Consider the following 27,876-nt stretch of genomic DNA (forward strand, 5'->3'; position numbering starts at 1 on the left):
CTTCCCAGAAGTGAACTTTCCCTGCTAGAGTCTAGTGGCTTGGTATGGGCAAGCTAAATAAGATATATAAAGGCTAAGGATAGAGATAACTCTGTTTATTAGGCTGTCTAGGCCAAGATAACCAGTAAAAAGACCTTAACTAGTTAAAATACCTCACTGGCCAAGTCCCTATGCATTAGATAAGCCGCAGGAAAAGCTTATTAACTATTCCCTAAAAATTCCTAAGCTTATGCATTTAATGCTCCTTAGGGGGGTGGGGTTATGTTCCTTAGTGCAAATAACCCCCCTTTTGCAATGCTTCTATCACCCTTGGTCGAGTCAGCAGGTAGTAGGCACCGGCAATTGTGTGCAGGTGTCATAGTCAATGGGTTGGCCGACATGTGCTCTCGTAGCGCCCTCCTCTATCTGGATAATGGCCTTCTTGGATGCTTGTCGAAGTAGGCTCAGAGCCTCCCGTCGCACTTCAGTGTTCCGGTACTTGACCGCGGTGAGGAATAGAGGTAGGTTGACGTCTAGTCGAACGTTAAATCTTATCTGATTGGCATTCCGCGCAGCAGACGCCAATGCTCCAATTGTAGTCTTCGCATGCCCCATTATTGACCGGGCATTCACCATATATGCGCCATACTGCGCGACAAACTCTGAGTAGCAGGTAGACATGAGGATACTCGTGACAGCACAGACGGTGAATAGGACTGAGCCCGCACGCAGATGAATACTGGTGGAGTCAGGATTCGGGTGGTCTTCCGCAATTGTGAGATATAAAAGCTAGTATCCCACTGCTCCAGTCGCGAGATCAAGGGGCGCCTCTTGACAACCAGGTCAAGCATCGCCTGGATGTCTGGCCATGGCTGTAGTGCTGAAAGTCACGTATGGATGGCGACCGCTGTGGCGATCTGTGACTACCTGCAACAGTGCAGTTTGGCGTCTTGAACGGACCTTAATCCCACGTTAGTTGGGACTGGCAAAGCAAGCCAGTCCAATTCCGCGGGTGGCACGCGGTAGTTATTGACACAGCAGGTCCCAGCTGAGTGAGAACTAGGATGGTCTATGTATAATTAGTCCTCGTTGCGGGTGTGGTAGCTGAGAGAACTAGCTGAACGGTCTGCCCGTGGAGTCTCAGCGTCTTTGTTAGAACACCTCAAAAGCATTTGGGCACAGATATAGAGGACACAAGTAATGAGCGCAAGATCGGGATTGCGTGCGATTTGAAAATACACCCTTTCGCATCGAGCGCGAGGATCACGAACACGCTGCTTGAGGCTTCTCGTTGATGCAGTGACCTCCACTTCAACGACTATGGGCGGGCCAAGAAGCTGATTGAGATCTCCATATATCTCGCTGATGTTTTGGCTGCGTCTAAGACAGCAGGCCCCCGACTGGCAGGCACTAGGGGCGGCATGCGTCCAGAATTGGCAACCCAGATTCCAGGTCATGTTCGGAGCATCTCGCTCAAAGTAGTATTTCAAGGCCCGCCGCTCAGGCGTTGGAGTGGTTTCGATGTTTGAGTGGTTTATAAGAGTAGGTGCATTCCACTTCGCATGCGCACCTTCGGGAAGTCTTCCGGTACCGTTGGCAGGATAGTTCTGTTTCATGGTACTTTATCTTGCGAGCTCTGTCAACAATATCAACCATTGGATTGACAGTAAAGATCCAGATTGAAGGTACTTAAAAAACAGCACATCCCGTCCGCGACTTGGTCCTGGTCGCCCAGCCGATGGTAGTGTAGTACGCCAACGTGTCCATTGTCTGAGCATTGTTCGATATAGGTTTAGAGCTCCTCAGCCTGTTGAAGAATCCTGCCACGTTGCTGGACGCTATTTTAGACGCCTTACTGAAAGGGCTAGTTAGCAGTAGGTAGTGGGGTATCGGTAATGGGCTGACCGAGCTGCCTTGGACCGATAGTCCGATACTACCAGGATCCCAGCCAGCACCTAGTCTAAGTGCCGTAGTAACCCCATCTTATTCCGGGGAGCTACACTAAACTGCCATTCGCAACTCCTCTCGAGTCTCAAGCGATGATAAACAGGGTATCTACTCCGGACTCCGGACTCCATATTTTGCTGGACCCACCAGGTCGGAGTACTTAGTATTGGCCAACTCGCAGGCCAGACATGCGCCGGCCCGTCTTCCCCGACCTCGATGTTTTAGATAGCCGACGCTAAACTCGGCACGTTTGAGGCGAGGCTGGGCTGCGCTCCACCTAAGCAAGGTCAAGATTCAAGAATTCTCGGCCTTTGTTCTTATCGCACGTGCTTTGAGCTCTTTGCGTTCATTCCGAGGCTCGTGTACTGCTTTTCTGAGGTCGCGACGGAATTGACATTTAGTTGATTCCATGTGAGGATGTCGGAGCTGTTCAAGTTGTCTTTGATAAACCAATTGTCCGGCAGAATCCGTTTCGCATTACGGTTGGTGCTTTTGCGCCGAGCTTGATCCTGGATGTAGAGATACTTGGCGCACAACCACAAAAGCTCGTCATGGCCGGGTGAACGCACGTTTGGGATACCGAATCAAATCGAGCGTTCTCCTCCATACGTTGATAGGTGTAAGTACAAGCAAGAGCGCCACCAAGTTTTGCGGAGATAGCATTGACCTTGCCGTGCAACGTATGGAGCTTCTTCGGAATGCCAAGAAGGAAGGACGGGGTGTCAAACCAGACGCAGACGCCCAGTGGGACGAACGCCTGTTCCACCTCGGATTAGCCGTGAATTCTGAAAGAAAAACGCCCTGTCTTGGACTACCACTGTCGCGTCCTCGGTAGCAGCGACAGCTACGGCCGAATAGAAATAGTGAACTGAGGACCAATCACCCCAGCCTTAGAAGCATTCGCTTCATGATCCTGCGCGTCAAAGTACGCGTCTACGACCCTTTCAAACCATCGACGACTCTTACATGAATCAACCGGCCCTTCGAGGCCAGGCTCGTCCAATCGAGAAACCATCTTATCGCTCGGGCTCCTCTCGATCTCCTCATCCAGCATCGGGGACCTCGGGGTAATCTCGCTAAAGCGCACGCTGCACGCCGCAGCGCCGCAGGCATTATGCAGAGTGCAGAGCAGCCAGGTGGAACCTTTAACGTTCGTTGACGGTTCAACTCCCGACGTGGAGGAAAGTGATCAAGCGATCGATTTACCCGAGTGCGTATGTAGTACGATAGTGTAGTAACCCTGGTTGGCGCCCGCCGCCCGGGTTGTTGTTGTTGTTGGTCTGTCTCACGTCTCACGTCTCGCGTCTCGCGTCAGCCCCCGCCCGGGTTGGACGCAACGAGGGGACCCGGACGAGCCTCATCTGTACCGCCGAGGCGCCGGGCTAATGCAGAGTGACAGGACGTCGCGGCGCTGCAATCCCTGTCGGTGGTGACATTCGCTTTATCTCGTGGCGGGCCAAGACTGAGATGGATGGGTGGGTTGTTCTGATGATGCCTGGCAGCCTGGGTGAGGCAGGATGGGGAACCTCGGAGAGTCTTTGTACGGAGGAGAGTGTGGAGTTGGTGCTAAGGAAAGGAAAGGAGACCAAGACACTGTGGGCCGCAGATGGGGCTGGTCACATGACTGTGGCTGCCCCCGGAGCTTGAAGATAGCACTGAGTAGAGTAAAGTTTTGGTTATCTCAAATCAATGAAGGTATAATATCGTTTCTTTGATGCATTTTATGTTTCAAGCATGTACAAGGATCAACCCTGGAAAGTTCAGCATCCCTCGCCCACGGTCGTCTATCAAGATTATTATCCTATCTCCCGTCGGTTATATATTTTGGCGTAATGGCTGGCGGACCGCGAAGCCTCCCGAAGGAGCCGCCAGACCTTGGTACGTTTTGGCAGTTGGCACCGAGACAGTGGCAGTGGTATTTCAGAGTCCTCTCTGTAGATCTCCCAGATCTGACATCTCTTTGTCTGGTACTTTATCAAACATCGGCGATGATTGTGATAATCCTTCAGTCTGCGTCTCTGCGTCCAGGCCCGGGATAGGTCCCAACACGCCAGACCCGGCCGTCATTTGTATGGCCGCTGTTGGCGCCGCACTAATGCAGAACAGCCAAACCGTCACATCGCTGCATCCTAGCTCGCGACACTAGTCTATCATTCGCCAATTAAGCGTCCTTTGGACAAAGCAATAAGGCGCCGCCCGGGTTGCAGGGGTCTCTCACCGCCGGTCGACTGATCCTATAAGCATAAGCGCCCGCCAACCTTCCTGCCTACGTATCCATCCAACCCCGCAGCCGCAGTTAGCGAGAACCTTGCTGAACACGACACCCAACTGAACAGGTCAATTCCAAGACTTTACGCTCATCATGGAGACCGATGGCTACCAGCTATACACCAGCGCAGCTAATCTCGACGGATTGAAGCGCGCTGTGCAGGACTCTGTCAGTGGCTTCATCATGTTCGCCCACGTCCGTCGACCCAGCGACAGCTCGAATGCCCTGCCACAGCCGCGACCTGAGTATTTCAATTCGCGACACTATTCAAGAAAAGAAAGACAGGAATGGCGGGAATTCATGAGTGGCGGCTTTGATGTAAGAGGGCATCCAAAATACTGTCCCCGAAGTGGACACGGTATCATGAACGATGACTAATGCGCGTAGCTGGAACCGATGCTCACCTCTGTTTTGGGAGCCCCCATGACCACCCTCCACGTTCAGCACCCACTGGTTATTCCCCTGACGCCGGCGAAGCTCGGCCGGCCAGGATCGCTTTATCGGGCGCATCCCTGCCGTGAGAACGGTATTTCACTCTGGAGGCCACTCCGCGAAGGCCTGGGAGCGGAGAACGGGCTGTTTCACGTCTACCCTGGATCGCATATGATCCAGTCCGAGGAGGAACTGAGAGCTAGTCAGATCCCCCCCCGAGAGGTCCGGATAAACCGGGACCAGGTTCTTGTCACGCGCGGCGGGCTTTGGATCCAGTCGGGTGCTTCTGGGGGTGGAATTTTGATGTGGATGGGGTTCTCGACAAGGATGATTGGGTCAGGAATTGATGCGTATACGTTGGGTGTGGTTGTTGATGCTTATAACGCAATGCCTCTTGTACAGTAGGTGGCTATGACATGCGTTACGACAACATGATACGACAGGGCCGGGTAGGCTCTGAACATTCTTTTGAAACTGCGACCGCATTGCTGGGCGGCCCCTCTGATTTCGTCATGCTCGTGCTCGTTCTTTGTACCGTTAGTTGAGCGATCAAATATTTGCTTTTGCATACACATGCGTGACTCCCAAATTAGTGGCAGGGGACTCGGTAGCAGGCCAAATCCTGAGCAAGTGAAGCTACGTTTTCAAGCTGTACGGTAGACCTTCCAGCAACCACTTGCGCGCTGGTGGCGTACTTTCTCCCCTCGCGAAGCGGCTATCTGTGACAACCTGTAGATTGCAGTAAAGCTGCGTTGTTACCGGACAGATCCTGCTCAGGGAAGATGGTGATGAAGAGGGACTCGACGTAGAAGTCTAGGTGTCGGAAGGAACGCGGCCCGTGGGTCCAGACCCTTGGCATTGGTGAAGCTGTATCAAAGGATTCTGCCGGTGGAAATTAGGCGCTTGTCAATCAGCAGACATGCATGCTGCTGTCGATCCGCAACAGGCTGCACCATGGAGCGAACCGTGCGAGGATATGTCGACTACACTCGTCCACCGTGATTCTTTCCTCCGTATGCGAGTGACCGGGCGTCAGCACAGCACTGGCCAAGCTCATTGGCAGAATTGCCCAAGGGCGTTCCCCAAGGTCTTCGCTATGGCCTTCGCGCTTCGGATTGGCGAGCTTCATCCTCGACACAGCGAGAGGATTCGCAAGGGTCGGCCCTTCGGGTGCCGGACCGCATTCCCCTCGTGATAGAGGCAGTCTTTTTCCACGCTAATGCAGCTCGCAGCGCCACGGCAACAATCCCTACGGAGAACGCCGTCTTGAGGTCTGCATGGCAAGTGGAGGACGCATCCCGGGACCGTGGGCGTGGGCAGCCGAATACGAGTGATAGGCAGCTACTGCCACCAGCTCGACCAAAACGGAGAAGCTGGAAGCGCTTTGACATGAGCGACAGGAGCCCTTTTCCTGCATGGAACTTCACAAACTTGGGGATGATTTGGAAATCGGAAGCGTGGTTGATGTATCCGAGTGGAAAAAAGAGTGGAGACCGGGGAAGGAGCGGATGCTATTCTGCCAGCCAGCACCGCTTTTCCAGCTTAGTCAGCTACCTAGATGCAGAGGACCAATCATTGCACTAGGGGCAGCTGTTGCCATTCTCGACCATGAGGCCATCTCCTCATCTCGCTCTCCGGCCTATTCTTGCCTCGTATAGCTCTACCAATAAAATAGACTGTTATGGCCTAGAGCATAATTGGATCGACACCCTTGGATACATCTTCGAGCTTGATCGGATGAGGCTCGTAACACAATGCCTCCCCTCTCCAAACATGTCAGAGCTGCGCCGATTCTAAGGTGCACTGCGTTCGAGATTTGGACGACGCCGGCAAGTGTACGCGGTAAGAACTATCCTCAAAAAGGGAGAGCCCATTTTGATGTGTGATGCAGCTGCCGGCGCTTAGGGAAGGAGTGTCGATATCGCCAGACTGGGCGACGATTCAAAATATGTTTCATGGGATGATGCTACTGTTGGTCAACTTGCGAGTCATATGTCTGGGGTTGCGAGGGACTGTAAGTACACCATCAACGTGCTTATGAGTATACCTAATCCGCGATGAACAGATTGTTCCACTGATGTGATTCTGACCGAGCCCGGTCTCCCTCCGCGCCACAGAGCCCCAAACCCTTGCTGTGGCGAAGGAATAGAATGTAATAGCAGCGGTATGACCTCACCTTGTTTGTACTACATATGTGGTACCGCATACTGATGCCTTCAGAGTTTATCCAATACCTTGCCGACCAACCTCCCGTCGCGCCACCCGGTGTAACTCCGAGTTACTCCAATATGGCGTTCTAGCTTCTAGGCTACATCATTGAACGGATCACCAGCAGATCCTTCAACGATGTCCTTCAGCAAGACATATTCGACGTCCTAGGCATGGGGCAAACTACCATCTTTGTGCCACTCAATTCAAGCAACGGGATCATCCCTGTTAGCAAGGGCGTCAGCGGTTGGTCAGCCCATCAGGCTGGGGACGAAGCGTAAGCCATTGATATCCGATCGTATTGCTTGCGTCGTCGAGCTAACTACCCAGATCAAAATCCGTTTTCACAACAATTACTGACCTCTCGATCGCCGGTCAAGCAATTCTGAACTCGACGCTTTTGACCGAGTCCCAAACAAACCGGTGGCTTAAACCCGTCTCACACACTTCCAACCCCGCCAACTCGCTCGGCCTTCCGTGGGTTATCAACAGCGGCGGATAGTATCCTAATACATCTATGGTCGACGTCTACACGGTTTTGAGCAACGAAGGATTAAATGAAGGCCTTTACAGCTCGTACCTCGGCTTAGTCCCTAATTTCAGCGTCGGGTTTGCTATTCTTTCGGCTGATACTGAGACCCCGGCGGACCTCAACGCACATGCTGATATCATCGGCGATGTTGTGCTGGAGGCGTTGATAGTCACCGCTATAGAACAGGCAGCGCAGAACTTCGGGGGAAAGTATCAGGCGTCTGGTATCAACTCATCAATCACAGTGGCGTATGCCGAGTTGCCAGGGCTGTATATTGACGAGTTCATCAGCAACGATACTGACTTTCGAGCGATCCTCGCTGGCTTTCTTGGGATCTCGAGCCCAGAAGATCTGAGTACCCGGCTGTATCCGACACAGCTGGTAAATGACTCTGGCAGTGGCTCAAAGCAGGCTTTCCGAGCAATCTTCCAGGACACTACAGAGCTAGCGGATAAGGGGACCCCGACTTGTGTCTCGTGGATGGATCTTGGCAAGTGGCAATACGGAGGTTGCGGCGTGGACGAGTTTGTCTTTGCATTGGATGCCAATGGTAGTGCTGTTGGCGTGCAAATTCCGGCCTTGCAGGTGGACCTTTAGAGGAAGGCGTGAAACTACGCGTGGTAGAAGGTAAATGCTCCTTAACCACGAGGGACATGTTGATCTAACCATCCGAAGTATGTGTTATCATTATGTGTTTATCCCCAATACAACCCAGTTTCGCGTCAATTGAGTCATCTCGCTCCCCACATACCCTGGGCAATCCACGGCACGCCAATCGCGTCAGGGCTAAGACGAAGTTCATGGGGGAGGCGTAGGTACATCCATATATTTGGCTCAGCAAAGTCTGATACGTACCTCTGTACCATCAGCCATCAATCTACGACTCTAATATAGACTAGGTCTCCCGGCTTCTGGTCTCGGGCCGCGTATAGTTGCACGAAGTTGGTTCGGCACACCTACATGCATCAAGATTTTATCTACCGCTGTACGACCTGAATTCTCTACGGGAAGCCCTGGACATGTGAGCAACGCGCAAGGAAAAAATGGCTAGTATATGCGACATCGACTGGCTAATGCTGACTGAGCATAGAGTGTCAAGGATGGTATGCATAATCCATCCCTTGGATTTATGCATCCAATCCAAAACCCTCCGGCTAAGAGACGTCCTGTTACACCACAGCATTGTTGGGTGTGACAATTCCCGTTGACCGACATGTATGCCTGCATAAATCATGCTATGACAAGCCACGCTGCACAACTATTCGCCGTCCAAAATTCTGGGCATGGCTGGATATACCCGGGGATGTCTGCCCTTGCATCTATATATGGCCGTGGCACCCGTTCCTCGTGACATTCCAGCCATATCTTCCTCGTTCTCACTATAACCGTTGTAGTTACGATGGCATTAACTCTGCCCCTCTGGTCACTTGCGGCAATCCCTCTCTACATCGCCCTCGTCGCAACGAAATACCTCCTCTTCCACCCCCTTCGCCACATCCCCGGTCCAAAGTCATGGATCATCTTCCCTGCACTCCGCTACATCTCCTGGGTCCGCGGAACCTTCGATATCGACATGCGCCGCTTCCACGCACAGTACGGGCCCGTCGTCCGCTTCAGCCACGACGAAGTCTCCTTCATCACACCCGACGCTTGGAAAGATATCTACGGAAGCGGCCGCACACCCCAGCACAAACACGGTCAACTACCAAAGGTCCGACACTCAGCGCAAAGCATCAAAGCCATTGCGTCGGCCGACGACGCAGACCACAGCCGGTATAGACGGACCCTAGCGCACGCCTTCTCGGCAAAAGCACTGGCGGACCAGGAGCCGCTGATACAGTTGTACGTCGATAGGCTGATTACCCGGCTGCGGGGCGTCGCCGACTCGAATCGCCCCGATAATATGGTCAAGTGGTATAATCTGACGACATTCGACATCATCGGCGATCTGGCATTTGGGCAGTCGTTTGGCGGCCTCGATAGCTCCGAGTATCACCACTGGGTGCGCACGATTTTCGAAGCCGTGAGCACGAGTCCTCTCGTGTTTGCGATGGATGCGTATCCCTTGCTTAAGCCTATTATCGCGGCACTCATACCATGGCGTCTCATTGAGTCGCGAAGGAAGCAGATCGAACACAGCCGTATCACTGTGGAAAAGAGGCTGAAAAAGGGCTCGTATAACCGCAGTGACTTTGTGGATGCGATGCTGCGGAGTCGGAGTCGTGGCGATGATGAGAAGGATGAAATGACGCGGCCACTGACGGACGAAGAGATCGTGGCGAACTCCAATGTGCTGATCATTGCAGGCAGTGAAACGACCGCCACACTGCTCTCCGGCGCTACCTACTGGATTCTGAAAACTCCAGGCGTGCTGAAGAAAGTCGTCCGTGAAGTCCGCGAGGTCATGGCCAATGAGTCAGACATCACGGTGCTGAAGGCCTCCGCCGACCTGCCGTATATGCTCGCCTGCTTGGAAGAGACGCTCAGACTGTACCCGCCTGTACCAACAGGTCTGCAGCGGTGGACAGTTGATCCCATCAATATTTCGGGATATGACATTCCGCCGAGGGTATGCTCTATCTCCACCAACTGATTTTTGGCACAATCGACTGACAATATTCTACAGACAAAAGTCTCTGTCCACCACTCAGCAGCCTACACCTCTCCGCTCTACTTCCACGAGCCCGAAAAATTCATACCGGAGCGCTGGCTCCCCGCCGCAAAAGAAGACCCGGCGTCCCCCTTCTACAACGACAACCGCGCCATACTACAGCCATTCCAGGTGGGACCACGGAACTGTATCGGGCGCAATCTAGCATACGCTGAGATGCGCGTTGGCCTTGCCCGAGTGCTGTGGAACTTTGACCTTGAGCTCTGCGAGGAGAGTAGGAATTGGGTGGAACAGAAGACGTATGTGCTTTGGGAGAAGGGGCCGTTGATGTGTCGGCTGAGAATAAGAGAGGATCAAGCTTATCAATCATAGGTAAGACTCGTAGGTCCCGACTACGATGGCTCTATATGCTACATCTAGTTCCGACTAGGAGTCCCATGTCTAAGCCTAATAATCAATAGATAATTCACAACCCTGAAACTAAAATGATTCTATACAAGACCCTTTAATCTTTCCAAGTTGATGTGCTAGTACAAAAATACAAAGTTCATTATAATCGTCCTCCAGTCGCCACGCTTAGCACATTCTTCCATTCCAGGTCATGTGGGTCGTCCGCGTGAATCGAGACCTTGACGTCGAGGGCTCGTCGGAGCTGTTCTTTTGTTGAGGCATAGAGCATCCGCAGCTGGACAGCCAAAACAAGAGTCAGCCATCACAGTCCTCTCTAGAGTGATATAACAGGGGATAGAACTGATCTTACCCGGGTAGACGTCGCCCCTGGCATCCAAGCAATGAAAACCGTCGTGGCCCTGATTAGTTTTAGCCAGGTGTACTCCACCCTCCTTTATAATCGTGCCATACCTCTTCCCATCCTCATTTAAATCATACTCGACGTCATACACCGCATACCGGGGTTCCGGCTCAGCAGTGATCCTTCGCAGAAAAGCCTCGTACTCCGTCTCGGGACAGGCTTCGTCTACGACGAGGGAGCGTTCGTCGGGTGTGATTTTGTAGATGACGAACTTTGGCTTGGCTGCACCGCGCTTGTAGAGAAGGTTCTTGTAGGCGATTATGCTTTCGTCGGAGATGGTTACACTTAGGGAGCTAGGTTAGACCTGTGTCTTTGGTGGACATGATCGGTAGCGAACATACCCTGATGGCATCTGATAACCGTCAGTATTGCTTGGGTTGTGGATTGGGCTGGGCACTTGGACTGACCGACATGTTTGCTTGGATATTGAGGGGTGCTTGGAAAGATCAAGTTCTTTCCCCTCCAGCTCGCTCTCTTGGGGACTAGAAATATCGCTGAATCGATGGTCGGCCGTGCGGGGCCGCGGGCCCGAGAGCCCTTCGTCTCTCATTGGTTCGTATGCAACAGGTCACATGAATCTCCATCGGTCCTCCGGCAGCGCGGCCCCGAGTTCTCTGCTCCCCTCCGCACAACTCGACGGAGAATCAACAACGATGACGTCCAACACGCCGGAGACCATCCAGGCCAGAAGGCAACGACTGGCATCGATCCCCAGGGCGGTAAGTTCCCGTAAATCCAGAATCGGCCCATTTGCTAACATGCGGGGCGCAGTGCGAGGGCTGCAAAGTCCGCAAGGTGGGCGGCCCGCAGACAATCGAGTCCCGGGAAGACGCAGACTAAGTAAGATCTAGATCCGCTGCGACCGCAACGTCCCCTGTTCGAATTGCCAAACGGCGAGGATTACATGTCGTCATCCGAATGAGCGGGCAAGGGGTCAGCCGCAGGCGGAGAAGATCGCGAATCTGTATGTCGCCCGCCGACCGTTCAAGTTCTATCTAGTGACTAGTGACAATAACAACAGTGAAGCCCTGGTGGAACGCTTGGACAGACAATACCGCGATCTCGAGTCCAGACTGGCTGCTGTGGAGCCGACCCAGCGCACATCAGTGCAGGCGGAAGAAGGCGTCTTGTCTGCTGGAGCCCGCCCTATTGACGGTGGAGGCCATGGGGATAGTCATCTCTACGAGGGCGCGTCTTCGTTCGCAAACCAATCTCTTCAAGCGAGCGCCGTTCTTTCCGCGTCTATTGCGAGAGGCGCTGATCCGAACATTAGGTCTTCAGTGGACCATCTCCAAAACACCATCCATGATTCTCGCGAAGTCTCCGAGGGCCTCTTTTTTCTACGCTCCCCGGCCTCGCGGCCTGCACCTGGGCTACCGGGGAAGCTTCTTCCAGTTATGCTGGTGACTAGCTTATTGCGCAGTATGAAAGGTATGTAGACTCTGGCCGGATGTATATAGGCTAACAGAATCAGCTCGCCGTCCTATCTTTCTCTCCTCATATGCCATCAGTGATCTCCAGTTGGTCGAGTCTCTCTGCCGAAAGGTCTATTACATAACCACCAGCCAGCCATCCATTGGGCAAGTTGCTTGTGTTCACGGCGTTTTCGTCTTTGTTTTGAAAGAACTTATCGCGATGAAAGACGGCCTATGTCAGAGGTTTGATCTCCCTGCTCACCTAGACCAATGCGAGCAGATCTTTGTCACAGCGCTGGAGTCATACGAAGTTCTTGTTGTCCCGAGCTTCGAGCACATCCTCGCTTTGACCATGGGGGTGAGCAACTCCTGCCCTTGTCATTATGATTATTAACCAACCGAACCAGATGCTCAAGGCCCAGGGCGAATCCAAGCCCTCCCTATACTGGTCTCTCGTTTCCGCCGCCGCAACACAATGCCACTCTCTCGGGTATCACCGCGAATCCACCTACCGACAGATTCCATCCGCCAAGGCAGAGAGCATCCGACGCTTGTTCTGGACTGTGTACGTGTTCGATAAGAATATGTCGCTCGTGATTGGTCGTGTCTCAAACAGCATGCACAGCTCGCAAATCGACGCGCGGCATCCTCTCATCTCCACAGACCCGGCACTACGGGCCTGGGACGAGTCCTTTATTATGGGTATTAGGCTGGCGGCGCTTCAGGAGCGGATATTCACGGGCCTTTATTCGACTGCCACGGCTGTTGGGGAAACTGATAAAAGGGCAGCGCTTGTCCGGGAGGTAGCAGGGGATATGGAGCGGTGGTATCTCGCTTTAAGACAGGTGCGCTATTTTCTAGTGAGTTTGACGGTTCAACACTCAACTGATAACTTTGGTTCTAGATTGACCCGACTGGGATTAACAACCCGCAAGTCTTCGCCATGTCCCGAGGAAACTGGGATATCTCGTTCTATTCCACCTTGACACTGCTCTACCACTCCTCATCCGCCCAAACAGCACCAGGGACGGGCTATAAGATTAGCACAGAGTGTTTTAGCGCCGCACGCAACAGCCTCCTCGCGCACCTCACCTGCTTTCCGCAGTATCAGACATCCGGCCTCCTCTCAGACGGCGAGTACGTGAATTGGATCCTGCTTTTCTCGTCCCTCACGCCATTCCTCGTTGTCTTTTTGCATGCCATTACCACGAAAGATACAGAGAGCGCGGAGTTACTCGCCAAGGTCGTCGGCACCCTCGAGACGTTCCGCCGCGCTTCCAAGGGCTCAGAGAGGCTGTACCAGGTCTGTGCGACTTTTGCCCAAATTGCGGGACGGCTGACAATGGAACGCACGGAGGCCTCGGTGCCACCGTCGTCTTCCACCGTGGGTCTAATGCCAAACAGTACGGATGTGCACGCGATTACGCAGAACCTTGAACCGCCATCTGGAGATATTGATTCAGGTTCAGACACCGTCTCAGGTATCCAGGTGCACTCTGAAGCGTTCGACGACGTGTTCGCCAGCCTAGACAATGATGGACATACGAGTATGGGGATGGATATGGATATGGACTCTCTGTTCGCGACCGAGCTTCTGAATGACTGGTTCAGCGGCCAGCCGTTTCTGGGGAACAGGTTTGATATGGAGTTTGGGACTGAAAGGGCAGGTGCAGGTGACTTTGCGTATGATCTATAGTAGGTAGGTGCCCGTTGACCCCGGCTGGCCTGAGGCTGGTAACATTCGGCGTTCATTTTAGGACTGGGATGTCAGTATTTTGGTAATTATATTCTCTCTATGGCTTTGTCCTCTTCTCCCCCTTCTTTATCTTACACATGCTAGCTTCGCAATACTATACACCTCCAATCTACCCCCTCCCTCTACCACGAAACTAGGGTCTGCCACAAACTATCCCCCTCAAGCGCCGCCATATCGTCCTCCCTTAACATCACCAAGACCTCAATCCGCTCCGCCTCGCCCTCCCCTCTCTGCCGCGGCAAAACAGCCACAACCCCATCCGCAAAAGGCCCCTTCTCCGTCGCCGGGAATTTCACCGCATTCGGACTCCCAAGGCCCTCTCCAAAATCCACGCCATACAGATCCTGATCCGCCCAGCTGGTCACCACGACGTCCCGCGACCCGAAGAGGTCCCATCCCGGGAAGACAGGTGATACGTTCTCATGCAGAGCATACACTCCCGCAATGTGTCGCCTGTTAATGGTGCAGGGGCCCTGCGCCTCGCTGATGCGGTCGCAGATGGCCGCCAATGCGCGGCGCGGGTAAACGTCCGGCTCGGGATCTGCGTCGGATGTTGAAGATGCCAGATCTGCGGCTGGGTAAGGTGTTAGGGCGTAGAGGACGGTGTTGCCGAGATACGCGTGTTCGTTTGGCTCTTTCAATTCCAGACGAGAACGGCCGTTTACGGCTGTGACGAGGCGGCTTGTTGTTTTGGAGAGTAGTGATGGATCGCGCCGGCTCCGGGCACGCGTTATTGTTGTCCACAACAGCGCGCAGAGGAGAGTGTTTGTGCTAGGCGGCTTTTTGGTCGAGGTGTGCTTTTGCAGAAGCTCTTTTAGGGTGTTTAGCCAGTTGATGGAGATTGTGAAGGGCTTGGATGTGCAGGGTGGGAAGAGGGAGTGGGAGTGGAAGGCCGTTGGTGGTGCTGGTGGTGTTGTGGAGTACTCGGGGTGCTGGGCGAGGAGACTCTCTCTAGAAGGGGTAGTGGACCTGAAATCTTGCAGGTCTGGCGAGAGGGCTTCTGAGAGCTGGACGTGTCGCGGTGTAACCTCTGGACCTGATGGGAAAGCAACGGAGCGGTTCTTGACATTCTCCGCCCACAGCTTTATGATCTCCGTGAAGCCAGTTGCGTCGACGGCGCTGTGGTGCATGCAGACGCATAGGCCAATGCCCTGGCTTGGGTTCTCCCCAGCATGATCACCAGGCACCGGCGAAGGCGCGAAGCGAAAGACACTTGCCGCGAAAACGGGCGCCCCGTCCTCAAACGCGCTCTCAAGAACAGGCCAAACCTGTGCTGGAGTCCCGTCCGTCGCTGTGGCCGTCACGGCGCCCTTGTCGAGCAGCAGTGGTCTACCCCCTTCCTCATACCGAGTCTCGAGCCCCTTGTTGCCTTGGGCGGAGAATACCCGCCCGCTTAGCCAGGGGACCTTCTTTACTAGCTTGTCGAGACCTTCCTGCAGAGTCTGCGTCACCGATTGCTGAGCAGGAGATGCTGAAGATGCCCCGTCGAAGACTAGGAGCACCTTGATGTATGTTCGCGGCATGGCCGCGTCAAGCGGCGTTAGGTTTTCGATGTGCGTCATGGGGATTGAATATCCTGTGGATGAGGATATAGGGGGTAACTGGCAAGGGTGTGGTCAGAGAATAAGTTCATATAGGCCTTGGATACGTGATTCACTTTGCAGTGGGAATAAATATTTGACGGTAATACCCCTATCTGAGGATGCCGGGCCCGTGGGCCCGGGGAGCCGAGACGGGAGACCCACACCACGACCAGTGTACTTACAGCCCCCCACCCAGCTGGAGCCGCTAGTATCCAGGACGGAGTTAATCGCCAAGAAATTCTGAGATGGCACTGAGTTTTATGGATAGCGGGGAGATTTGCCCATATAGTAGATACCATGTATCTAGAGTACCTAGGCAGGTAGGGTATGGGGCTATCTACAGTAGGGTTCCGGCCGCCTACAGCCCTAACTCAATGCTGAACCCAGGCCGGATGCCCAACGAATTGTGCTGCATGCTTCGCATTTCACAGGCTGTGTTCTATGTAACAGAGACTGGAAGTAAGCCCGTTAGCATTTCCGCTTGCAACGTTCGATGACCCTCTTACTGAACTCTTTTGATGATTACCAATAAAGCAGCAACACACCACTCTTCAGGGCAATGTCGCCCATTGTGTCCGGTCCAGCTCTGCATTATGCACGATGAGATTGGCTAAAGGGCTTGTTTCTTCCGTATGACACGTACGCGTCGACTGTGGTATGCCAGTATCAACTGGGTCAAGCCTCGTGCTGCACATACGGAGTACTATTAGCAGGTTCCTAAGCATGTCTGTAAGCGGCCCAATACCCCTTCAGGACTAACAATTAGCAAGCCCTACCAGTAAGATTCCCGTCATACCACTCTGATATGGTAAACTCTTAGGTCTGAACGACCCGGCCCAGTGGGATGTGAGATTGGCCAGGGGAGATAATTTTCTTTTGACTTCACATGTAACCTAAGCATGAGAGCGAGGATGCGGGGTTCGTCACGTAGTTCACCCTAATTAGGCAGCGGAGTGAGCGACAATGTAAGAAAGCCGGAGCATGCATGGAAAGCCATCCATTCAGTCAGGTTTCCAAGCTTTCGCATCGTATAGAGATGTAACGCACATTATCCACGGGCTAACCCCCCCAGAAGGCAACTCGGAAGCCAATCAGCTCTGTTCCTACAGGTCTTGGTGAGTGCTGGGGTGGCGAGAGTTTGCGAATGCCGTCGTAGGCATCAGGGATCTACCTAGGGTACTCTTCAGTACCTAATGGTACCCTAGCCACCTACTCAGACTATATCTCCGACGTAGAAAGAACTGACTGAGCAGAGAGCATAGTATCCGTAAGAGCAACTACGTAAGATTAAACTATTTACAGCCTCGCCCGATCCTCGACATCCTCCCACGCCTCGTCAAACCCCGTAGAGCGCACCCACATCTTCTCCTCGCCTTTGCCGTGGACGGAATCAATCACTACAATACCATTAGCACCCACCTACACACCGGTATCGTCACTGATATAGACAAGATAACTCACCCATATTCCCAATCTTCAACCAGTCATCCCCGTTAATCTTAAGTCCCAACTCGCCCTCCCTCCCTTGAAACCCCGCACAAACCCTCTCGCCATTCCTCAGCGCCCTTACAAGCTTAACAAGATGCCCGTCGTCATGTGTATGGCTGATACTCTGCTCGATAATAGAATTCCAATCTTGCTTGACGGGGTAGTTCGTGATCTCATCCATATACAGCTCCGGCGCATTCCGCGAGATATATATGAGGAGATCCATGCGTCCTTTCCATTCTAGCAGACGGAGTTTTGTGGAAGTGTCGAGAAAGGGGAGGGCGATGATTTTCGCGAAGAAGATGGATGAGTTGACGGTGTGGATGTAGAAGAAGTCGAATTTGGGGGGTTTGTTGAGGTTGGGCCGTTGCGAGGCGGATGTGAAGTATACTGGTACCACATTAGCACATCCAATATCGCTTTCATAGGGGCATATAGAAAGGAAGACAGTGTACCCGAAACATCCAACATCTCCGCATACTTCTCATCCGCCTGCTCTGCCGACACCCTATACTGCCTCGCAATCTCAATCATCTCTTCACCCGCGCGTTTAAGAACCCCATCACGAAGTTTATTCCCGTCCTCAAAGCGCACCGAATTCTTTAATTTCTCATTTCCCTTCGCCTCTTCAAGCAACTGCAACATACTCTTCTCCCCCTTCCTCCCAATCCCGCCCGCCTTCTCCTCCGCCGGAAAAAGGAACCTCGGCCCCGTCCACTCCTCATGAACAGCCGTCTGCGCGAGGGCTTCCGCAATGATAGCGGGCTGGTTAAACTCGATCCCGAAGCCGAGGTGGATAATCGGGTGTAGGAGGCCGCCGAAAAGGCGGGCCATCATGTTCTCTGCGTTGGGATCGCGGGCGAAGAGGTACGTGTTCAGCACGGTTTCCACACCGTGTTGTTCGATCTCCCGCTGGAAGAATTCAAGATAGTGCGGGTAGTTCTTTTCGTCTCCGAGCTTGGATCTGAAGGTTTCTTTATCGTGTAGGCTTTCTACGATTTCTGCGGAGAATGGCAGGGCGCGCCGCTGGTACCCTGTGTTTCGGTCGTAGGCGGCTTGGATCTCATCTGGGGAGGCGCCGAGGGCGTATAGGGTTAGGATGTGGTGAGGGATGTGGTCTGTCTCCTTTATCAGCATCATGCTCTCCTTCAAGAAAAGTAAGAGGGGATTTGGGTGAGGGTGTACTGTGGAACCCCATATCGTTAAAATAAACATGATGCTTCTCGAGGTCTTCCTGTAGGACATCGCTGGCTGTCTTTGCGGCGGATTCTGTGATCCCTGTGGTCCAGACGCCGGTGTCAAGTTGCGGAGAGAGGAGGACTTTGCGTGCGGTGGCCATGGTTCTTGTTCTGTTGATGGGGGGTGTTGAGAAACGGACTGCGGAGGACGCGGATGCGGGTGCTTTATGCGAACACTCGAATACTGAAAGATATGGACGTGATATGCTCGGACAGGCCAGAGTGAGTCTCCTCAGTAATAACTGCATGCTGCTTATTTCTGCGAGAAGCAAATCGCGATCATCTGATTATAAGACAAGTGCAGCATTACGTCATGGTCGGGGTCTCGGAATGCGGGGGGGCGTCTTGCAGGGAATTGATTGCTAAGCATCTCCACCTTTGAGAAAAGCTGACAGGGACAGGGTTCTTTGACGGTGATCATGCGATCTACCTACAGAGAATAAGCACGGGGTCTAGAATAAGCATCGCATAAGCATTGTGAGTCTAGAAGGGTGAGGGTGAGGGTGGAAGGGTGTCTGGCTCCAGCCAATCAGGTCTTGGCACGGCTTGGATAACCCTAACTTGATAGGGTTTTCTCCTCAGAAAGATGGAACCCAGGGGAACAGATGCATCTCTTACTACCATAGATGATTAATGTATCGCATAACTTTTCCATGACCGAATAACCTCTCTTCCCCTTTCAAGCCCTATGAATCGTACGTGTCATCAACCACCACACAAACTCAGTTAATTGTCTACCACCCAAACGCCTCCTCAAAGTACTCAACATCCCTAAACCCACTCTTCATAACCTCATACACCGTCTGCCGACAATCATCCGCCATCTGCGCCGGTCCACACGTCAAGACCGCCAGACGCGAAGAGTTGGCTTTGGCTTCCTCCGCTTCGCCAGCGACGATAGCGGCGACATTCGGTCGGCCGGAGAGGAACTCCACACTGCTCTTGGGCACTACATCTGCGGCAGCTTCTTTGTTTGTGATGCTGATGCTGTTGGGCGGTGTATCGGAATTGATGATCTCGTGGTCATTGCTGGAGACGTTGCTGCTGGATGAGGTTTTCTCGGTTGGAAGAACAGCAACGCCCGCTTCTTTCTCAGACGGTGAAATCACCGCAGGAGACGAACCCTTAGCGCTCGTGCAGTAGAATGTTGTAACAACATCCTCATGCCCCACCAAACCCGCAAGCTCATCGCAGAAAACCCGGTCAAACATCTCATTCGTCCGCGCCGACCAAACAAGTTTGATCCGCGTCGTGCGCGTCTTCTGCCCTGATGTCAATCGAGAAACATGGTCGATGATATACGGCACTGCCGCCGCAATACCCGTGCCTCCAACGACCATAAGCACAGTGTCAAATGCATGCAGCGGCGCGACGTGCCCGTACGGTCCCTCGAGGAGGAGTTTCGGGTGGATGACTTCCTTCCCGGACTTTCTGCACTGGTCGCGCAGGCGCCGCGTCCAGCCGTCGTAGGGGCGGATGTAGAAGATCAGCTTTGCCTTTGACTCCGTGCCCTCTGTAGATGGGACATAAGCCCCCAGTGTAAACGGGTGATTCTCCCACCCCTTGAAGCTAACCGGCTGGTAGAGGTAATAGTGCTGACCTGGACGGGGCGTGAGCGTCGACGAGGCGGGTGTAAGTTCCACTTTGATCAGATCGCTGTCTTCGAAGTACTGTACTGTTGACGAAGTGGTTCTGCTGAAATGTTTGCCGAAGCGGACGTTCAGATTGCAGTAGGCGATTCGGAGGAGGCGGACTGTCCGGTCGAAGCCCCAGATTGCGACCATGGGCCATAGGTACCCGTTCCATTTTGTGCCGTCGAAGGAGGTGTGTCTTTCCATCCAGAGTTAGAAAGAGGTGGAGAGGGAAAGGAGGGGTTAAAGGGAGGAGGGGGTAAGTGGCGTACCTAAAAAGTGCATAGACAACGACGATCGCAAAGACGATATGCAATATCAAGAAGGTCTCGTATCCCTTTGCGCGAAGGAATGTCATGGACTGCACGAGCATGAAGGACATGAGGATTGTTGCCTGTCACATATCTGTTACTAACCACCCCAATAAACCTTTCCCTCGAGCAAAAGGGAAGAAAGGGGACATACCACAACGCCCATATACCAATACTCCTGCACCCAGACACTACTCCAGCGCCCATCTACACGAGCCAAAGTTAGCCACCACCCATCCCTTTTCTCTCCCCTCCATCCCAACACCCATGCACAATTCCGGAGAGGAAAGACATACCATAAACCGCAAAAACAACACTATAATTAACTGAATGCACAATAGCGAGCACAGTACACGCCCAGGCGACATGGCGATGAAAGATATTGAAACTCTGCGTGCTGAAATCCGTTGCCCAGAGAAAGATGTTGTTGCGGCCGCCGAAGAGCCATAAAAATGGTAAACACGCGTATGACAAGACTCCGGTGCGGTCGGAGGAGCGCTGCCAGTTTTGTTGGAAGACGCTTGGTGTCCTAACACGCCATTTCTGGTTAGTGGACTGGGAAGAAGGGGGGGGGGGGGGTATGGGAGGGAGAATAGAAGGTAAAGGAGGCGTACTCGATATTCCCGCTAAAACTCTGGTAGTCCACACAACTCAATATGATAGTGAGAGCCCAGAACCCAAAGACGATGAGGAGGTCGAGTCGGCGCGGGATGGTGTGGTACCAGAGGACTTGCTGGTGGTTAGACAGGAAAGGGGCGAAGGAGGCCGGGATGGCGATGTAGGTCTTGAGATAGTGGAATGGTGCGGACAGGCGGCTATGTGACTTTCTGGGATGGGCGCTGTTGGACTCGGCGTCGAGGCCCCGAGAGGCATGCCGATGAGCTGACACGAACGAGATGAACTTGGCAATCATGGCCAGCACCAGGATCCCACCCCAGTATCCCATGATCCCCCATCCGAAGCGCTTGTCTTTGATTAGGGCGTAGTCGTGCGTTACCTGCCAGCACCATTAACATCCATCTAACCGCACCAAGTATGAAAATAGGTCAGAGACATACATAACTCTTATAAGCCCTCTTATAATAACTCTCACTAAGCAGCACAACATCCCCAATCGTGCCCATAGCGGTCGTCGCATTCATCTCGGGATCAATAGCCGGCAGGGCCGCAATATACTCGTCCGTGACTTTACTCTCGATATCGGACAAATCCATGAGGGTCAGACTGTTCTTCTCGCACAGACTCTGCCAGTAGGGAATTGTGACTGCGAACTGCGCCGTGTTGCACCATGCCTTAGCACTCGCGTACATCGAGGTTACTTCCACCGTGCTGTTGCAGGGGCCGGTTGAGGTGCCCCCGCCCCCGTGGCCGCGGCGGAGGAGGCGGCGGCTGCCGCCGTGGGTGGTGGAGACGACGTCACTGTCAGAAGAGGAGGAGGAGGAGGAGGAGGAGGAGGAGGAGCCGTGAGATGTTGAAGAGGAGGAAGATGAGTCAGACGAGCCATGCTCCGTAGAAGAGGAGGAAGACGACGAGGCAGACAAAGATGAATCCGAAGACCCTTGTCCACTCGACGACCCCGAACTCCCATGAGAACTACCGCCCATACTCTGCTCGATCGTCACGCTGCCCTCAAAGGTATACCCGGACAGCGTGGTGTAGATCGAGTAGAAACAGTACTCGTCGATGTTATCTGCAGACATGGTCATCCCCTGCCCGGCCAGGACAGGGGCGGCCGAGCAGAGGGCAAGGAGGGCTGCTCGTCGGAGCATGGCGAGGGTATGAGATGCAAAGATGGAGGTGCTCGGTCTTCGAAAGGAAAGGGGGGCAGTACTGGTATATAAGGCAGTGGAACGGGGCGACTTATCTGATTACACTGGGGGAGCCCTATGGTATCTGGCGGGCTCTTCTCCTCGGACATGGGCGGGTATGCGTTTGTAGCTCACCAAGGCAAATGCCAGCATTTACTCCACCTAGACGAAATCCGAGAAATGGGGGATCCATTCAGTGTCCGCCCGTATCCAATCTTCCAAGGGCTTCATCGGCGTTCCTCGTGGCAATCTTCGGCTGCTGCATGTGGCGCCCTCAATAGTCATGCCATAGCATAGCGTGGGGAGGGCGCCATTCGAGAATGCGAGTCAAGTCCTTCGCCGATAACGCAAGCTGGTGGCCAGGACAATGCAATGTAACTCCATCCATGCACCCATCAGCCAACATCCCCATCCCACCTCGCCATAAGTTCCAGATGTAGTCGCACCTTGCGAGATATAGACCCCAGCGGAACAGCACTTACCAGCCCACCCCATCCAGACCCAATGCCCGAATCTTGGCAGCAGCCGGACACGCCGAGATATCCCGCTGTCAAAGGCAATGATTGGTAGGGCTGAAAAGTCTTCATGGATGGCGGAGAAGGATATGCCCGATGCTCCACGCTAGCCATGATCCTGCCGAGTCTTAGCTTGCTTGATGGAACTTAGCATACGCTAGGATATGGGTTGGTCTGTGCAGGCTACCATAGACGGGCTGGACAAAGGCGTGGAGGTGTGTGGTATGGTATGGACGTGTATTGACGGTATTATTGTATAGCGAGCCAGGGACGACAACGACAGGCAATGGGGCATCGGAAAAGCAGCTGCAGGGATCATAGAACATACAGTACCTAAGACCCACCTACGTCCGATCCTGCAGCGGAGGCGTATACGATTACGGCGCCCAGATAGGTCCATGCACGCCCAGCGCCACGGGGTGTCCGACATGCAAGAACGGAGTATACCATGCAGGGACGATGCCCCGAGCTGTTCAGTATCGCCCGGGGTTGCTGGATGCAAATACTGACCCAAGCGTAAAGGCATCGTGGCCCGTGGAGCCCTAACCGGCGTTGAGAGTGGGTATGCGGCCCGAACAGGCCAAGTTTGCGAACGGCGGGTGCTTGTCTTATCAATCAGAGAGGGTAGTGGGGTACACAAGCCCGTCGAGTTCGGAGCTTCAACCTTGGCATCGACCGGGTTATTATTGTCTGATCCATGGTTCCAGTCAAGATACCCTAGTGTTGGGGGTTGCAGAGTTTTCACGTTCGTTCACCGGAGCACCCCGGGCAAGGGGTATGGATAGAACTTAGAAGCGAGGCGAAGCGCAACCATGACACACGCAGGTGCAAAGGCAAGTGGTTGTGGTTTAGATAACTAATCTGCTAGAACATTTGCAGCCTACCTAAGAAGTAGAAGCTTTGTCTTCAGGCTAAGATACTAAGCTACCTCCCAGACCTAGTACCGCAGTAGTAAAATATGGTATGTCGAATTCTCTAGTAGAGCAGAGGGCCGCTCAGCTTCAGAGCACTAGGGCATCCAGATCAAATTTCTTCGTATGGTGGAGAGGTAAACAATCACCTGGGCAGACTGTATCAACCTACCTAGAATCATTGGTGATGGATTACTCTAAGTTGGACAGTCTCAGGGATGTAATAGTTTCTGAGGTACGAGTGAAGAATGAATAGCGAGATCAGGATTCAGGTCTTCTAACCTCCGTTTCATGCTTACTGCCTCTTCATCAGCAGAATCCAGCATAGATATTATATTGAACTCGCGAATACCTTGAAATGAATATGCATATAGAATGGGATAGCCGGAGGCATAACCTTGGAAAGAAGAGCAGTTTGACGAACTAAAGCAAACGTATCATTATGTATGTTGAGAACACTGGTATACTAAACACGAACAATCATTTTCCACTCCCATCTTTCCCATTAACCTTCTACATAACAATTCGACTCTCCTTAATCGGCGCAATCCCATACCACACAATACTCGCGAGCCCCACAAACGCCGCAACACAACTAAACACCAATGCCACAATACCTCTCGCCGTGAAGCCCGCAGGTAAGGGAGCGACCGCCTTGTTCTCGCCGGTCAGGTCGAAGTAGTCCTCCGTGTTGCCGGCGGCGTTACCCTCGGTCGGCGTACCGGCCGCAGCACAGACGTCGTAGTGGTTCTGGGGAATGTCGAGGTTTTCCTGCAGGTACATTGGTGCTTCGACCATTACGGCGGCCAGACCGGCGTCCATGTGCCATTCGATGTGGCAGTGGAAGAACCAGACTCCTACATCATAGGTTGTTAGACGGGGCTAGGAGGAAGAGGATGGGATGGGAGGACGTACCAGGGTTATCAGCCTTGAATCTTACGACAAAGTTGCCCATCGGGCTGACGATGAGTGTATCGCGACGGACAGGCGTAGAGGCAAAGGTCACGTTGTCTGGGTTATAGTGGCCTTCGTAGTCGCCGCTGCGCCAGAGGACCTGGAAGCTATGGCCGTGCAAGTGGAAGGGATGCTTTCCGGTGTCGTCGTTGTTGAGGACGATGTCGACGATGTCGTCCTTCTCCAGTACGTAGGCGTGGGTGTCTGTGCCGTAGATTGTGGCGTTGGAGGCGGCGGATCCGGTGCTCATGACCGAGTATAGCACGGGGACCTTGGGCTGGACGTAGGAGATGCCGTTGAAGAAGGCGCTGTTCACGTCAATTAGTTCTGACGAAGGTTGGAGAATGGAGGGGACATACTAGTTTGCGCCGTCGCCGAGGTTGTCCATGGTCAGGTCAAAGGTAATGGTCATGTCTGCGTCGGGGAGAGCTTCCACTCCGTCGTACGGGACGAGAGTGTAGTCATCAAAGTAGTCGAGATCGGCGACATCTGCCGGGGCAGGTTTGTCCGCGGTCTCGTCGTAGACCAGCCAACCGGTGACGTTGTAGTTGAGGGTATCAGGCAGTGTGTCAAAGAGGTCCTATTCAATCAGCCTCATCTGAACAGTCAGGGGGAGAGTACTTACAGTATCCATGCTTCCAACCATGGCATAGTTCTTGTCCGTCTCATTCTTCATCGTAACGAGGAAACTATAACGCTGCGCTGAGGCAATATAGATCCGCTCAGCAGTGGCAGGCTCAGTCCACACACCGTCCACCTCGACAATCTGCATATCATGGTCTTCAATCCAGAAGTACTGACTCGCAAAGGCGCCAATGTTCGCCAAACGGAAGAGATACGTCTTGCCCGGTTCGACAGAAACAGTCAAGTTCTGGGTCTCGTTCATCAAGGCAGACTTGGGGACGGGCTCAGCACCGGTCGGGTTTTCGACGCTGATAAACTCCTTCAGCAGCTTGGGCATCTGGTCGTGGTACCAGTCCGACAAGGTGATAACATATTCCTGGTCGTACTTGCCAATGTAAGGGTCGTCCTCGTCGTGGATAACAAGCGCCTGCCGCCAGCCGTCGGGGTACTGGCCTCTGGTGTGCGAGTGGTACCAGTATGTGCCGGATTGGTCGATCTATACTGTCAGTAGAATACGACAAAGATTGAGTTAGGGACGTACGGTGAAGTTGTACAGCATGGTCTCTCCCGGTGGAATGTTGCACTGTGTCAGCCCGGGAGGCCCGTCCATCTCCGTCGTGCCATTCTGGAAGAACCCATGAAAGTGAACGCTCGTCGACTCGTTGCCCAGTCCGTTGTAGACATTGGCAATCACCCGGTCGCCCTTGGTGAAATTGAGCAGGGGCAGCGGCCACTCGTTGTTGATGCCAATGACCGGGCGCGGCTGGAGACCATCGGGGTTGGCAGTGACCCAGGTGATGTTCCAGTCGAAGTTGTGCGTCTTTGCAAAGGTGGTCGCCGTCAAGGCTGCAAGGGAAAGAAGGGACCGGAGGTGCATGATGGCTGTGAGAGTTGCCCTTCGACGGAAGATGAACCACGCAATTGAAAGAGAGCCCTGTGGTTTATGTTATATACGAGTTAGACAGGCCGATATAATCCCGATGTGCTCTCAATGACAGGTGGAGATGTATTTCAGATACACATTTAGCGTAATACACCGGGTCGAGGGGGATGGAGCACTACCCACTCTGCCCACTCTGCCCAGAAACGGTTATCTGATCCGAGTTTTAGACCCTTGGCAGTCTTCCGCTGCTCAGGAAAGAGTATACTGGGTTTTCAATGGTGGAAAAGTTTGTCATTGACCTTTCGGTTGTAGATTCTGCGCCGGAGGGGTGCATTTCATTAGGTATGTGCCTTCCGATGTGCCACTGGCAGTGGAGCAGGGCCGCTGCTTCCGTGTCATGCTCCAAGGAAGGGTTCGCTTTGCTTTAGACCGACGTCGGAAAGAAACGCAAGTGTGATATAAAGATGAGAGCCCGTCCTCGGGACTTGGAGAGCACAGCACATCCGAACAGACTGTCGCCTTCACCATGGCCAACCCCGTCTTTGCAGTGACCGGTACGTTGACATCCTCAGACCAAAACACTTCTAACCATTCCAGTCTTCTTCATCTGCTTCCGAGAATGTCTCGAGAGTAGCATCATCGTCTCCGTGCTCCTGGCCTTCCTCACCCAGACCCTGGGTGCCGAAGGAGACAAAGCCTCGCTCAAACGTCTACGCATCCAGGTACCAACCTTCACCTTCATTAAGTTCCAAAACTAACTTGTCAGGTTTGGTGGGGTGTTCTTCTCGGTCTCTTCCTTTGCCTGTGCATCGGCGCCGGCATGATCGGCGCCTTCTACGGCCTCGAGAAAGACACCTTCACCAACACCGAAGACATCTGGGAAGGCGTCTTTGGTCTGATCGCCTCCATCATCATCTCCATCATGGGCGCTGGCTTGCTGCGCGTCAACAAAATGCGCGAGAAGTGGCGGGTTAAGCTGTCCAGGGCCCTGGAAAAGAAGGAGAAGAGCGCTACCTTTATGGGACGTCTCAAGCACTGGAGTGAGAAGTATGTCATGTTCATCCTGCCGTTCATCACCGTGCTCCGTGAGGGTCTGGAAGCTGTGGTGTATATCGGTGGCGTCGGCCTTGGACTGCCGGCGAGTTCGTTCCCTCTGGCCATCTTCTGCGGTCTCCTTGCTGGATGTGCGGTCGGATATGTCATGTACAAGTAAGTGTCCTCTATCTGTGCACGATCAGTACTAATAAAGTACAGAGGTGGTAGCTCAGCTCAGCTGCAATACTTCCTCATCATCTCCACCTGCTTCCTCTACCTCGTCGCCGCCGGTCTGTTCTCCCGTGCCGTCGGCTACTTTGAGACCAATACCTGGAACCACATCATCGGAGGTGACGCATCCGAGACCGGCTCTGGTCCGGGATCGTACGATATCCGACAGAGTGTATGGCACGTCAACTGCTGCAACCCCGAGCTGAACGGTGGTGGCGGATGGGGTATCTTCAACGCCTTGTTCGGATGGACCAACTCGGCCACCTATGGCTCGGTCATCTCGTACAATCTGTACTGGATTGTCATTATTCTGAGCTACCTGGCGATGCGGTTCCAGGAGCGGAATGGATACATCCCGGTGCTTACCAAGGTTGGAAAGGCGCTCAAGCTGGACAAGTTGAAGAAGAAGGATGACCGAGGCGGTGGTATGGAGACGGTCGAGACGAGGAAGGAGGTCAACGACGCGCCCGTGCAGGTGGTCACCCGGACGTTGAGCGAGGCGTAGGGCTGTAATGGCTGGCTATCGAGCGATCGTTTGTTGGGTCGGTGGTTAGGTAATGCCGTGATTGAGAGGTGGTTTTGTTGTAAAGTCCTAGGATAGGAGCGAAGAAGGATGGTCAAGGAGATAGTGATTATACCTAGGTAGCCGATAGAAGGAATTGAGTAAGAAGGTTGCTCAATCCAGTCCGAGTAGTAGAGTGCCA

The 27,876-nt window shown here is 53.4% G+C and overlaps 11 protein-coding genes across 11 annotated transcripts; 5 read left to right on the plus strand and 6 right to left on the minus strand.

Annotated features, from left to right (window-relative positions):
* Nucleotides 1-1,058: 1,058 nt before the first annotated feature.
* BDW74DRAFT_181282 (uncharacterized protein) lies at nucleotides 1,059-1,595 on the minus strand (the record flags this gene model as incomplete). Its single annotated transcript, XM_073729990.1, has 1 exon — nucleotides 1,059-1,595. The coding sequence occupies one exon, from the start codon at nucleotides 1,593-1,595 to the stop codon at nucleotides 1,059-1,061; it is 537 nt and encodes a 178-aa protein (XP_073580570.1).
* A 2,962-nt stretch (nucleotides 1,596-4,557) lies between these two features.
* On the plus strand, nucleotides 4,558-5,377 carry BDW74DRAFT_67189 (uncharacterized protein). Its single transcript, XM_073733412.1, has one exon. The coding sequence runs from the start codon at nucleotides 4,592-4,594 to the stop codon at nucleotides 5,030-5,032; it is 441 nt and encodes a 146-aa protein (XP_073580571.1). The 5' UTR covers nucleotides 4,558-4,591; the 3' UTR covers nucleotides 5,033-5,377.
* Nucleotides 5,378-7,033: 1,656 nt separating this feature from the next.
* BDW74DRAFT_67203 (uncharacterized protein) lies at nucleotides 7,034-8,036 on the plus strand. The gene is made up of 2 exons (XM_073733413.1): nucleotides 7,034-7,112; nucleotides 7,166-8,036. The coding sequence occupies exon 2, from the start codon at nucleotides 7,353-7,355 to the stop codon at nucleotides 7,962-7,964; it is 612 nt and encodes a 203-aa protein (XP_073580572.1). The 5' UTR covers nucleotides 7,034-7,112; nucleotides 7,166-7,352; the 3' UTR covers nucleotides 7,965-8,036.
* Nucleotides 8,037-8,599: 563 nt separating this feature from the next.
* Nucleotides 8,600-10,424, plus strand: BDW74DRAFT_67207 (cytochrome P450). Its single transcript, XM_073733414.1, has 2 exons — nucleotides 8,600-9,936; nucleotides 9,994-10,424. Exons 1-2 carry the CDS (start codon nucleotides 8,767-8,769, stop codon nucleotides 10,348-10,350), a joined length of 1,527 nt encoding a protein of 508 aa, XP_073580573.1. The 5' UTR covers nucleotides 8,600-8,766; the 3' UTR covers nucleotides 10,351-10,424.
* A 104-nt stretch (nucleotides 10,425-10,528) lies between these two features.
* On the minus strand, nucleotides 10,529-11,202 carry BDW74DRAFT_181286 (actin-binding ADF family protein; the record flags this gene model as incomplete). Its single annotated transcript, XM_073729991.1, has 5 exons — nucleotides 10,529-10,663; nucleotides 10,739-10,787; nucleotides 10,840-11,073; nucleotides 11,131-11,141; nucleotides 11,197-11,202. 5 exons carry the CDS (start codon nucleotides 11,200-11,202, stop codon nucleotides 10,529-10,531), a joined length of 435 nt encoding a protein of 144 aa, XP_073580574.1.
* Nucleotides 11,203-11,442: 240 nt separating this feature from the next.
* BDW74DRAFT_181287 (Zn(II)2Cys6 transcription factor) lies at nucleotides 11,443-13,900 on the plus strand (the record flags this gene model as incomplete). Its single annotated transcript, XM_073729992.1, has 6 exons — nucleotides 11,443-11,508; nucleotides 11,561-11,584; nucleotides 11,641-12,220; nucleotides 12,264-12,562; nucleotides 12,612-13,049; nucleotides 13,109-13,900. The coding sequence occupies 6 exons, from the start codon at nucleotides 11,443-11,445 to the stop codon at nucleotides 13,898-13,900; spliced, it is 2,199 nt and encodes a 732-aa protein (XP_073580575.1).
* A 182-nt stretch (nucleotides 13,901-14,082) lies between these two features.
* BDW74DRAFT_187083 (transferase family-domain-containing protein) lies at nucleotides 14,083-15,661 on the minus strand (the record flags this gene model as incomplete). Its single annotated transcript, XM_073731403.1, has 1 exon — nucleotides 14,083-15,661. Exon 1 carries the CDS (start codon nucleotides 15,520-15,522, stop codon nucleotides 14,083-14,085), a length of 1,440 nt encoding a protein of 479 aa, XP_073580576.1. The 5' UTR covers nucleotides 15,523-15,661.
* Nucleotides 15,662-16,785: 1,124 nt separating this feature from the next.
* Nucleotides 16,786-18,502, minus strand: BDW74DRAFT_159056 (questin oxidase family protein). Its single transcript, XM_073725414.1, has 4 exons — nucleotides 18,217-18,502; nucleotides 17,487-18,149; nucleotides 17,005-17,421; nucleotides 16,786-16,940 (listed from the first exon to the last, which is right to left on the minus strand). The coding sequence occupies exons 1-4, from the start codon at nucleotides 18,368-18,370 to the stop codon at nucleotides 16,840-16,842; spliced, it is 1,335 nt and encodes a 444-aa protein (XP_073580577.1). The 5' UTR covers nucleotides 18,371-18,502; the 3' UTR covers nucleotides 16,786-16,839.
* A 501-nt stretch (nucleotides 18,503-19,003) lies between these two features.
* BDW74DRAFT_181290 (ferric reductase family protein) lies at nucleotides 19,004-21,980 on the minus strand (the record flags this gene model as incomplete). Its single annotated transcript, XM_073729993.1, has 6 exons — nucleotides 19,004-20,099; nucleotides 20,173-20,294; nucleotides 20,366-20,418; nucleotides 20,508-20,740; nucleotides 20,826-21,208; nucleotides 21,270-21,980. The coding sequence occupies 6 exons, from the start codon at nucleotides 21,978-21,980 to the stop codon at nucleotides 19,004-19,006; spliced, it is 2,598 nt and encodes an 865-aa protein (XP_073580578.1).
* Nucleotides 21,981-23,958: 1,978 nt separating this feature from the next.
* fetC (putative ferrooxidoreductase Fet3) lies at nucleotides 23,959-25,900 on the minus strand (the record flags this gene model as incomplete). Its single annotated transcript, XM_073731404.1, has 5 exons — nucleotides 23,959-24,302; nucleotides 24,361-24,707; nucleotides 24,759-24,979; nucleotides 25,025-25,519; nucleotides 25,565-25,900. The coding sequence occupies 5 exons, from the start codon at nucleotides 25,898-25,900 to the stop codon at nucleotides 23,959-23,961; spliced, it is 1,743 nt and encodes a 580-aa protein (XP_073580579.1).
* A 532-nt stretch (nucleotides 25,901-26,432) lies between these two features.
* BDW74DRAFT_187087 (FTR1 family protein) lies at nucleotides 26,433-27,876 on the plus strand (the record flags this gene model as incomplete). The annotated part of the gene is made up of 4 exons (XM_073731405.1): nucleotides 26,433-26,460; nucleotides 26,504-26,628; nucleotides 26,673-27,115; nucleotides 27,161-27,876. The coding sequence occupies 4 exons, from the start codon at nucleotides 26,433-26,435 to the stop codon at nucleotides 27,675-27,677; spliced, it is 1,113 nt and encodes a 370-aa protein (XP_073580580.1). The 3' UTR covers nucleotides 27,678-27,876.

Source organism: Aspergillus multicolor, assembly GCF_047715735.1.
Source record: "Aspergillus multicolor strain CBS 133.54 unplaced genomic scaffold BDW74scaffold_27, whole genome shotgun sequence".
NCBI classification, from domain to species: Eukaryota; Fungi; Ascomycota; class Eurotiomycetes; order Eurotiales; family Aspergillaceae; genus Aspergillus; species Aspergillus multicolor.

Coding starts and splice junctions, on each gene's coding strand:
- BDW74DRAFT_67189 (XM_073733412.1), top strand. CDS start 4,592: ATGCTCACCTCTGTTTTGGGAGCCCCCATGACCACCCTCCACGTTCAG.
- BDW74DRAFT_67203 (XM_073733413.1), top strand. CDS start 7,353: ATGGTCGACGTCTACACGGTTTTGAGCAACGAAGGATTAAATGAAGGC.
- BDW74DRAFT_67207 (XM_073733414.1), top strand. CDS start 8,767: ATGGCATTAACTCTGCCCCTCTGGTCACTTGCGGCAATCCCTCTCTAC. Junction 9,937..9,993: donor GATATGACATTCCGCCGAGG/GTATGCTCTATC, acceptor AATATTCTACAG/ACAAAAGTCTCTGTCCACCA.
- BDW74DRAFT_159056 (XM_073725414.1), bottom strand. CDS start 18,370: ATGGCCACCGCACGCAAAGTCCTCCTCTCTCCGCAACTTGACACCGGC. Junction 18,150..18,216: donor TAACGATATGGGGTTCCACA/GTACACCCTCAC, acceptor TAAAGGAGACAG/ACCACATCCCTCACCACATC. Junction 17,422..17,486: donor GGAGATGTTGGATGTTTCGG/GTACACTGTCTT, acceptor ATGTGGTACCAG/TATACTTCACATCCGCCTCG.